The sequence below is a fragment of the Belonocnema kinseyi genome, chromosome 6 (genome assembly GCF_010883055.1).
Source record: "Belonocnema kinseyi isolate 2016_QV_RU_SX_M_011 chromosome 6, B_treatae_v1, whole genome shotgun sequence".
Classification (NCBI taxonomy): Eukaryota; Metazoa; Arthropoda; class Insecta; order Hymenoptera; family Cynipidae; genus Belonocnema; species Belonocnema kinseyi.
This window is the reverse complement of record NC_046662.1, coordinates 146,795,130-146,807,138: the sequence shown is the minus strand read 5'-3', so window position 1 is coordinate 146,807,138 and position 12,009 is coordinate 146,795,130. Positions and strand designations below refer to the sequence as shown.

Genomic DNA, 12,009 nt, shown 5'->3' with positions numbered 1-12,009 from the left:
TGGCGAGAAAAAAATTCTCTTTCATCACGACAACGCCCGAGTTCACACATGCTTCGTTTCAATGGCTAAAATTGCAGAACTAAAATTCGAATTGGTCGAACAACCAACGTAGTCACCAGATTTAGCCCCCAGTGACTTTTTCTTATTTCCAAACTTGAAAAAATGGCTCGGTGGACAGAGATTTCCAGACAACGAAGACGTCATTGCCTCTATAAGTGCTTATTTTGAGGAACTTCTGAAAACGCACTTTTGTGAAGGATTAAAAAAATTTGAAAAGCGATTGACCAAGTGTATAGAGCTCCAAGGAGATTATGTTGAAAAATAAAAAAAAAATTTACCCAAAAAAAATTGTTTTTATACTTCATTCTAGGGACTTATTGAACTACCCTCGTAGACCAGTACTACTCGGATTCACAGGGGGCATTTAAAAAGTGTCATCATGGAAAATCGCTCAAAACTAAAAGTTACGAATATCTATATTAATAATGACATAGACAAAGAGAGTCTAGTACTCTACAGTAAATGCCGTCTAAGTATAACTCAATTAAAGAAGGCAGGCATTCGGTTTCAAATGAGAAACGGTGTAATCTGGATTAACAAAAAATCTTATATGCTCGCAGAAATTAAATCATTGAAACTATAGGACCTTCTGACGCCTATCACAGTCACTTTATATGCCACAAGGAACCCAATCACAGTCAACAACAGCCATGAAATCACAGATAGCGGGGCCGTCCTAGTAAGGACATCTATCCAAATTTAGAAAGCGAGAGCATGGTTCTATGGATATCTACCTAAAAAAGAGTGATCAATCAAAGCAAGATGAAAGCTCTCAAGATGATTATGAAGCTCGAGAAATCGAAAATGCATCACTCGACGAAGTTCAATACCTCAAACGCAATTAGATTACCACTAACAGCCCAAGAAATCCTGGAAGAAATAACTACCAATATGATAATCGTACTTCCAAAAGGGAATTCACAGAAATTAAACAAGATGCCTGCGGGATAAATGCTCATCTAACGCTTCCTAAAAGTCGCCATCTCTATAGCGTCTACGTCTGGAATATCGGCGGGTTCGGTAGCGTTTAAGCTTTAGATAATAAAAAAATTAAAATGTATAACTAGTAACGTGATAACATGCTTAGCGGAAACGTGGCTAATGACATAATCTTTTAGGCTCCCAAACTTTCTCGCCGGTTATTAAATATTTTCAAGTTGCGCGACGAAAGAATTTAGCAAAAGGAGAGGGAGCGGAGAGCTATTAACATTTATTAAGAAGCATAGTTTCTTATCAGCTACAATTATAGATATCCCCAACCTTTAAATATTGGTTGAGCTAGAACTTCCTGAGAAAACATTTATAGTCGGTAATTTTTACCGGTTTCCGACAGCAAGCACGGAATTCTTGGTGGAATATCTAAATGAGAAAGTTTACCTACTCTGACTAAAGCTTATTCTGAAAATAATATTTCATAGTAGCAGGGGATTTTAATGCGAGATTAAATAATCTAAATTCTCTTGAAAAACATTTGGTTTACTCAACTAGTATGTGTAACGAAAGATTGTCTCTGGATGGATTAACTACGAAAAGAGGCAGAATGCTCACGGAAAGCATGGAAGAAACTAATTTTATACCATGTAATGGGCGTACACGCTCAGACACACCTGAAAACATATGATCATATGATGGTCACACTCGCAATAAAAGCTGAAGAACAGTCAAAAACAAAACAAAATAACCCCCTGGGAGTTTAGGTACGTTGAATAGCTCAAGTGAAACGAAAATAAATTATATGAATTTTATAGACATCTCACTTTAAAAACAAATCTGTATTTCAATATTAATAATAGTAATGATTTGTACAACATAGGGGGGTCAGGTGTGTGCGCCCAAAAAAGCATGGTTCAACGAAAAATGCAAGAATTTAAAAATTGAAATCAGGAAGTCATATAGGATTTACAGGCAATGTAATAATAATAACCAGTTTTTATTTTATAAGTATTTGTATAGCCACGACAATTATAATTTAACTATTAAACTGGCTGAGAATGAGCACCGCAAATCAATAATAATATATCTGCCTAATGTAAATAATATTCGGGAGTTCTGGAAGACAGTAAAAAAATTTGAAAGCAAAAACCCGTATATAAACGGACTCGACGTAGCAGCATGGGAGCGATTATAAGAAAGAGTTTTTCCCATTATAACACTGTAATCTGTTTTTTTTTCTGTGACAAACCCGTATCTTTATACAGATTTTACCTACAATAAACTACACAGTTGCTTAAAGAACTGTAAAAATAACAAATTCAATGGCGGAGACAAAATTAACAGCGAAATTCTAAACAACTTATTCCCAACCTGGGAACACTATTTTCTCAAACTATTCATTGTAGTTCTAAACACAGAAATTGTTCCCGAAAGTTGGCCGCTAGGAGAAATGGTTATTTTGCAAATCGAATTACGAACTGGGCCAAGGAAAACGGTATTATCCCGGAGAAGCAAGCCGGTTTCAGAAGGAGAAAAGGCACAATAGACCACCTTTTCACCATAGCGTCAATATATAACATTCACACAGGTTCTAGTAAAAAGTGCCCATTTATGATCTTTGTAGATTTTAAACGCGCTTTGTACACAATCAACCACCACTTGCTCTGGGATAAGCTCTACACTTTAGGCACAAGTGGAAAAAGAATAAAAATCCTCCGTCATCTATACGAGAAAGCAAGATTGATTTTAAAGACTGAAGGCAAATAGTTAAAACCAATAGACGTCACGGAGGGGGTTCTGCAGGGCGATAGTCTAAGTCCGCTTTTTTTTATTTTATTTTTATACGATATTGTCACGTTTTTTCGAAAGAATGGCATGGAGGGAATTCCCGTGTCCTCTGCGAAAGAGATCCTAATGCTTTTCTTCAACGAGGATCTTGTAATTCTTACAAGATCTTGGCACGATGGGCAAAATAAACTTAATACGTTAGAATCTTACTGTCTCGTAACTGGTTTAAACTCAAACATATCAAAAACAAAAATCGTTCTCATGAGGAAAACTGGAGAGCGCAAAAATTTTAAACCAATATTTTGAGGAAATAAGAAATCTGAATCCCAGGATTCTTTTGTTTACCTTGGATTGCACGTTTTTTGTTCATGAAAGTTTTGCAAAACGGCAGCATTTTTCAAGCGAAGAAGATTAACAGCGGTGTTAAAGATAAAAAAATTCTATATACTTGTAACAGTCAGTCATGGGACGCCCACATTAAACTATTGAACTCTATTGTAAATGCTGAAACTTTATACGGCTCCGTAACATGGGCTCTACGGTGTATAGACCAAATTGAACGAGTGCAAATACAATATTTTAAATAACTTTATACGTGGCCAAAAAACACACTGAATCATTTTATATTTTAAGAAACAGGTATAGAAACATTAAAATTAAGTGTAATAAAACGAGCTATAAGCTGGTGCTGTAAAATTCTAAAAATGCCAGAAAATAGGTTTCCAAAAATTTGTTATAATAGCCTTATTGATTTTGATAAACAAAATAATAGAAAGCCATGTTATAATTGGGCATCTCAAATTAAAGATATTATCGAAGTAAGAGGAGACTGCACTGTATGCTCGCAACAAAGTACTTTGTACAACAGAGAGATCAGCAAAAGGTGCGAAAATGACCGAAATACGTGGCAAAACAATTTAAAAACCTATATTATGGGCAAAGCTAAGAACTCAGGATATAGTAAAATTCACAGACACCTCAGTCACAGACAGACAACAACAGAGTCACACTTAAAATTTAAATTATAACTTAACAAAATAAGAGTGATTAGCCAATTAGGATTAGCTTATCACTCCAGAATAAAAAATACTAACGGAGGAAAAACTTTTGCAATTGACAAAAACGTAAATTGCATCATTTGTAATCTCAACGCTTCAAAAATATTAAATCACTTGCTTTTGTATTGCCCAATATATAATCCTATCAGAAGTAGATTTTTAAAACCTTACGTAGTGAATAGCATCTCAATCAACACGGAATCGGTACAACAATTGTTATGCATAAACAACGATAGACAGTTGATAAGGTCATTTATAATCAACGAATGAAAAATACGAAAATTTTAAAAACTCATTATCTTTGTTAATCCCAATGTATAGCCACTACACTACACTTTTACAGTAATAAAATATGGGTGATTATACTGACCAATTTATCCCTTGGTAGGTTTCGGTACAAAAGTTTTCATTCTGTCAGAAAAAGCGAAAAATAATGCAAAAACTGCACTCTTTTTAATTCAATATTTATAACTACACATATTTATAAGTGGAGCTTCTTTTGAAATCAAATTATATTCTAAACTACACTTTAAAGTAAATAAATTGAAGTGATTAGTGACCAATTTATCCCTCGGTAGGTTTCGGTAAAAAAGAGTTTTCTTTCTGCCAAAAAACACCCAAACTAATGCAAGCATTGCAATTTTATTTATTAAATATTTTTTATAACACATATTTATAAGGCGAGCTTCTCTTTAAACAAAATTTTATTCGAAACTACACATTTAATATAAATAAAGAGACGTGGGTATATTGAGCAATTTATTCTTTGGTAGGTTTCGGTGAGAATAAGTTTCCATTCTGCCTAAAAATTCGATAAATAAAGCAAAAATTGCACTATTATACATTAAATTTTTATTATTATACATATTTATAAGGCGAGCTTCAGTTATAGATAAATTGTACTCAAAAGTACGGGTTCAATATAAATAAAACGGAAGTTATTATTGTTCAATTTATCCAGTGCTAGGTTTCGTTAAGAAATGTTTTCTTGCTGCCCGGAAACTCAAAAAATATGTCAAAAATAGCACTTTTGTTAATTAAATGTATATGAGTATACATTGTTATAAGGCGGGTTTCTCTGCAGATCAAATTATATTAAAAACTACAATTTTAATATAATTAAAGAGAAGTGGATATATTGAGCAGTTAAATAAAATGGAAGTGATTTATTGACCAATTTATCATTTGGTAGGTTTCAGTAAAAAAAGTTCACCTTCTGTTAAGAAACACGAAAAATAATGCAAAAAGAGCACTTCTTTCGAAATCAAATTATATTCGAAACTACGCTTATAATATAAAAATATGGAAGTGATTATACTGAACAATTTATCCCTTGGTAGGTTTCGGTAAAAAAGGTTTTCTTTCTGCCAAAAAATCGAAAAACATTACAAAAATTGTAATTTTGTTTATAAAATATTTATTATTAAAAATATTTATAAAACGGGCTTCTGTTATAAATAAATTACACTCAAAACTACGCTTTCAATATAAATAAAATAGAAATGATTTTTTATTAATTTATACACCGCAGTTAGGAATCATTACGAGATCGCCTTTAGAATGATCATGAGTTTTTTTCCTCTTTTTGTCAGAATAATTTTTCTTATATTCCTGAGCTCGCTCGATATTCTCCCTAGCAGTCACTTTGATTATACCTAGATCCATAGGTTTTTCCTGAACATGATTTTCAACAAATTCTCTTACATTATCAATCGATTCGCCTCTCTTATCTACGCCAAACAACAGATGACTGGGGTTCATTTCGTGGACCGATTCACAGTATTGTTGAGAAAATATTTTACGTTCTTTAAAATCTTTGGCCAGTACTCTCTTTTCTTTTCATCGGTCGATTTGGCCATTTTCGAGGCCATGACAATGTTTACTCTTTCTACCTGACCGTTGGTCAGGTACTTGATAAAGTTAAACGCCCTACCTCGATCGGAGATTATAGTGTTCAGTTTGCTGTAATTCTAAAAGTACTGCTTGAGGCACTTTATCGCTTCCTGGCTCGATAAGGTTTTCGTTGCATATAATTTTACGAATTTCCTAAACGCATCTACAATTAAGAATACATATTTTTTAACTATTCGTATATTGGCTCTGTAGATGGGACCAAAATGTTCAATATGCAAGGTTGCAAACGGAACATCGTCTTTAGGAACAATATGTATAAAGCCTTCAGCTTTTGCTAAAGAAAGAGAAAATGAAATGCACTTTAGACAGTTTCTAATATGATTTTCTAACTTTTCACCTAATTTTGGAAACCAATGTGTCCTGGAAATAACTTCTTTAGTTTTCGCGAGACCCAAGTGGTCCATCTGGTCATGGTATTTGAAAAGTACGCGACTCTCCAGGTTGCTTCTTTAATAATAAAATTGTTAAACGAGCAGCTTAATGCATCAACATGCTCCATATGAGTGTCAGAACGGTGCTCAGTCCGTAATCGAAAGCGTTATTTCATTTAGCATTCAGAAATACATACAAACGCGCAAATCACCGCTTTTCTTTTTAATCAATACTATAGGAGACGCGTAATCAGATTTACTAGGGCGGATCATTTCCCGATGAACTACATCACTCATAATTTTTTTCAACTTAGATTTCTCACCGTATGATAATATTTTAGGTGCAACAAAAAAGGTCGTGAATCGGTCAAATTTAACTTTAGTTCCTTTTTTATCGCAGGTACCTCTGGGTTTTTGCTTTCTAAATATTTTCCAAACTGATCGATAAATTTCAATTTTGCTTTGTAAGAAATTTCAGGGTTGATATTTAATTCAGGTAGTTGTATTTCATTCATCAAATAAACATCGATGTTGTTTAACTCATTGACGCTCTTTCCGAAAGTGACAACTTCCACATCTGTACTTATCTTCGCAAGAATTAAACCAAAAAGTTTGCCTAAAACATCTCGACCTAGTACTAGTGATGGTTTCATCGTATCATCCGGTACTAGGAGCAACTTGATATCATTCCGGATTTCACTATCAAGTATAGTAATTGCATAAACTTGACATAAAACTGTCAAATTAGAGTTATTCATACTCGCGTATTTCCTATAAAGATCAGGAGCAGTTTCTACATTCTGATTGCTTATACACTTTTTTTTTAACTAATCGGGCTACCTGAATCAAGTACACAATAGGAATCAATACGCTCACCACCTACTGGAATTACGATAACTTTTCTGAAGAATTTTTCCTCTTCCAGAGGGACCTCACTGACAAAGTTGGTTGCTGCTACCTTGGCTGTACACTCGTTTGCAATGTGTTCAGGTTCAATGCATTTATAGCAAACGTGTATCTTCGGCTGTCTGCACTGATTGGATGTGTGTTCCGCCATTCGGCAGTTGCAGCATCTGAGAAGTTTTTTACCCTCCTCCTTCGTAGCAGATTTTCCAGTGGCCGTGAAATCGGCTGTTTTTACTTCACACTTGGGATGTCCTCTTAGCGGGTCGGGTGGCAACATGAATTTGTTAAAGGTCTCTAGCAACTCCAACGAAGGGTCGAATTTTCTGATTTGAGTCCAATTCTACAGCTGCACATATGTAATTCCGTCGGTCGTGTAATCCGCTATCTCGTCTTCTTCCACGGGGACTTGATTTTTTAGAATCAATTTCTTGTAGTAGTACTTACTAAATGGCTCACTCCGCTGCCATTTTCTTTCATTAAAAATACGTCGGCGTTTGATTTTCTTTGAAAGAAAATCGCATCACAGCGTTATTGTCTGAAATTTCCACTGCGTGACGCTAGCATCCAGACACAATTCCTAAAGTTACCGGGGGACTGCTTATTAACTGCTACTAAAAGAAGATGCACTTGAAGCCGCTTTAGACCCATATAAATGATAGGTATTTTATTTTCTTTTAGTTTTTAAAACTGCAAGAAAAAGTATTACGATTACTCCGTGAGTATCTAATAAAAATTTTATCGTAGAATCCAAATTTCAACAATTTGAAAGATGATCTTGCTGTTTGCAATTGAGTCAGTACTAAGATTTATATCAAAGAGCACACAGCTCGGGACACACAGTCCTTTTCGCTTGATCCTAAAGCACTTCTTTGACCGAAACCCTTTACGTCTAAGCACGTCTCACAAACCAAATGGCGCCCCTTTGTTCACACAAAGTTTATCAAGGAAATTTTGTGACCGTGGCTTCGGATTATTTAAAAAGTTTCTGGATGACGAATCGCGCTACTGATCCCGCTTCTGAAATTTTAACGGTTCAATATTTCCACTAATAAAAGACACGGACATGCAAAACAGAAGTGAGGTTTACTTTCAGCGTAGTGATTCTTCAAAATGTCGGAACAGAGTGAGAGAGTCTCGCAGCTCTGTGCGAGCTTATGAGCTTCTACTTGCGACCTCTATAGTGTTGAACTTATTTTCGCTACGACAAAACTACACTTTCAATATAAATAAAATTTATCCCTTGGTAGTTTTCGTTAAAAAAAGTTTCCTTTCTGTTAAGAAACTCTAAAAATAATACAAAAATTGCATTTTTCATTATTAGATATTTCTAACTACATATTTATAAGGCGAGCTTTTTTAAAATCAAATTATATTCGAAACTACACATTTATTTTGTTAATTAAATATTTATAATTATAGATATTCATCAGGCGACCTTCTCTTAAGAACAGATTATATTTTTAACTTTTATTTTCGACCCCTCTTCCCCCTCTTACCACTCTTCTTCTCTGCTTTTCTCTCATAAAATAAGTAATTATATTTTGTGGGTTTTTACCGCTCGCGGGATTTTTTCCCACACATAACAAACTTCACTTTATCTACCACTCATATCAAATTTCCCTCAGATTGTGTAATAATTCTCAAACGGGTAACACACAACAATTTCTTCGGTAAACGGCAGTTTCCAATCGAAGCCATCAACGACTGTTGACATGGGCCGACATTCTCCCTTCCTAACTGTTGAGGGTAGTCGACAGGAGATAACGAAATCCATCCACAGTAGATGGCGAGAACCAGCGAACAATTTCAATAATTTCAACCAGAAGGGGGCACAACCAGCGATACCTTTGTCGCCTATCAGCCGTTTCAAACCTCCACCACGGTAAGACATCAGCCCAAGATAGGCTCTACGATGAAACTGGAAGATTTGGGCCCAATGAAACGCTGGCCTGAAAGACACACATTCCGCTCACCGCAAAGCAGAACCGAGCTACTGTTTTAATGCTTCATACCGATCCGGTAATTCTCTGGAATCCCCAGCACATTCCTAAATCTGTCAGTTAGTGAACCACTGGAGGAGGTAAAGATCTACATCAAACAACCGGAGGTAGTGGCTTTCTGTTAGGGAACCAAGCACTTTCGTTGCGTGTTTGTCTGATTCGCTGGTACACTGCAAAGTTTTGGTACGCATGAAGTTTGTCCAAACGACTTTTTTCACGATATAGCTCGTAGAAAACTCCGATTAAATTACTTGAGTCACTTGGACGGACGGGCAGTTTTCAGAGTCCCAAAGGAGAGGAACTTCATCCTCTAGAAGTTCTTCCAGAGCCAATAACTATAATAAGACTCTATGAGTCATGGAAGAAAATAAGCCTTACAAGTTATTCTTGCAAACCAAAGGACGCAAAAAGAACGTCCCTTTGTAGGGCGACCAAAAGATTATACGAAAAAAGCTTCTTGTGCTTGCAGTAAACACTAGTAGGACAAGGGAGTTTTAATCTACGGATTGCCGTGACGCTAGTGCCTCTATTTTATATATACTCAGTATAAAACTAACTAGAGGTTTTTGATGACTCGATATCCACTTCAGGTATTCACATTGTTGAGAATGTGTGTACTAAGTTGCGACAAGACTCAAGTAGAGGTATAAGTAATTAATATCCTTAAATTGACATTCAAGTAACACAAAAGAATCTTCCAGTATAACCTTTTCTTTCTCTAACTGATAAAGACAAAAAAAGTTCTACACAATAGATCGTGTTTAAGAAAGTCCACCGTAAAAGTTTATCATTATCTAGTTTCTAAGTATTTCTTTACGCAAATTTAATTTTTCAGGAAAAAACTGCACAAAAATATATTGAGAAAGAATTTTTTTTTAAGTTAGCTCATTTATTTATCGTACTAACCCCCCCCCCCCCCCCCCCCGATTCTCTGAGTGAAATTCGCGACGCGATCGTGATATACACATTAGTCTTCTTACCTTATTCCAAAATATAGCCAAAAGATAGACAATAGACACTATTACCAAATATTTTGCAGCTACAGTAGATCCCTAGCAATATCTAGCAAGCTTTAAAAGCATGCTCGTTGGTTAGTAGAGAATAAATAGTACTGTCGCTTACGTACCTGCCAGCGTGTCACGGTAACAGCTATAGGTACAAAAGGTAATTCAGCGGACCATATTAAAGATGATCCTTCGTAAATCATAACTGCTTTTGTATCTGTTACCACAATAAAGAATAGCTTGCCATCTGGTTCTGAAATTATCAGCAAACGTAATCATTAATCAACTACTTATAAACTAAACACAAAATTATAATTACCACTAGAACTGTATTGTACGACTTCTATGAAGAAAAATAAATATGAAAGCTTTGATATAAACCAATCTGAAAGATATTGAAGCTCGTCGTCTAATGAATGTTACATGAGATTATATATATATAAAGATGATAAATTTGATGACGACAAAAACGATACGTCCTTGGATCAAAATACCTTCTTTTCATATCTCACAGTTTATTTACGGGTCGCGTTCATTTTATAGTAATTTGCTGATACGAGAGAAAAGTGAGGAATGTGTGAGTCGACTATGCTGTACATCTGACCGATTCGTGTCTATCATGTCTATCATGTCTATCATCTCTATCGTGTCTATCAGCGCACGCTTACGTGTAAGCGAAGTGTGAGTTAGTCGAAACCGCTAGATTACCCTTACTATTATTTTTAAAAGTGTGTAGCAATGAGAAATTACAATGAGAAGTAATTATGGATCCGAAATAGTTATTTGTGTTACAAGTACGTAAAACCGGTGAATATGTAATGAGCACAATGAGCCGCAAGCAGGTCCTGCAATCACACTATAAGTAATAAAATAATTATTTGGTAAAATGGCGCGTACCAAACACTATAGTTTTTGCAACAACTAACCAAAAAAGTCAAACGTTGGAAACTCGTATTAAATAGCTACAAGTGCACCTGGCCAGTATCACCTTGAAAATGGAAAGAAAACTGATTCGCTAGATGGTTCCATCTACTCCATGGTTCTATGGATGCAGGAGCCTATAAAGCTCTTATAGTGGGAACGACGAGTTGATTCATAGAAGGTATCTCGTTGGTTATACAGGTTTTTGTTTTCTATGGCACGCCCTTCAGTGTTCCCAATTTGGCTCCCTAAATGCACTGTGCATGCGTTGCATTGGCAGTCGCATTGGCTGTAATTCGCGCGCTTCTTTATAGCAATCACATATGTAAATACGTTTTTTTTTTTAGAAAAATCATCATTGAGGAAATGATAACAATTTTAAACTCACAAAACACTCCTTTGAATAAAGGAATACCTTTTCCACCAATATAAATTTTAAATCATTCATAATATTTTTTTGTTCTTTATGATTATTATATATTTTAAAATATTGATTTGCATATTTAATCATTGAAAATAAGCGCGCAATCAACAGTTAATGAAGCTGATGGTACAAAGCATGTGCAGCGCCGTTGAGAAGCCAAATTGAGAGGCCGGCATCTGTCTAACGTTTAGACGCAGTGTGGATTTCATTGTCAAACGAAACTACGAATTAATTTGATTTGTTAAGGTTGTTTAACCAGTGCTTCATTCACTTCTCAGTCAGTCATTTAAATACACTTAACAAAGCTGTAACCCACAACAGAAAACTTGCCTTTTTAAATCCACATATGCTATAATGGCCTAAGCTGTGTAAAGTAAGTACTTCGCACACTGTGCTGAAAAAGGTCACTCTACACATTATTAAAAAAACAACTAAATAAAAAAACATTTTTTTTCCAGTAGTCAGGCTCTTTTTCGAATTAACACATAATCTTCTTTAATAAGTATGGGCTTAACAAAAAAGAAAATATGAAAAAGCTAACCAGCAACGAAACACATAATGTCTGTAGATATACGTCGTTCCCGCGTGAATGGGACAATTGAATAGTAGGGGAGAGGGTTTAGTTGTGAG

General features: G+C 35.2%; 1 protein-coding gene across 1 annotated transcript in view; it reads right to left on the bottom strand.

Annotated features, from left to right (window-relative positions):
- The window catches only part of LOC117174117 (protein PTHB1), a 989,848-nt gene that overhangs the window by 430,065 nt on the left and 547,774 nt on the right, over window positions 1-12,009 (bottom strand). The window contains exon 8 of the mRNA XM_033362889.1: window positions 10,157-10,287. Coding sequence (XP_033218780.1) covers window positions 10,157-10,287 — 131 coding nt within the window. The remainder of the gene's footprint in view (window positions 1-10,156; window positions 10,288-12,009) is intronic.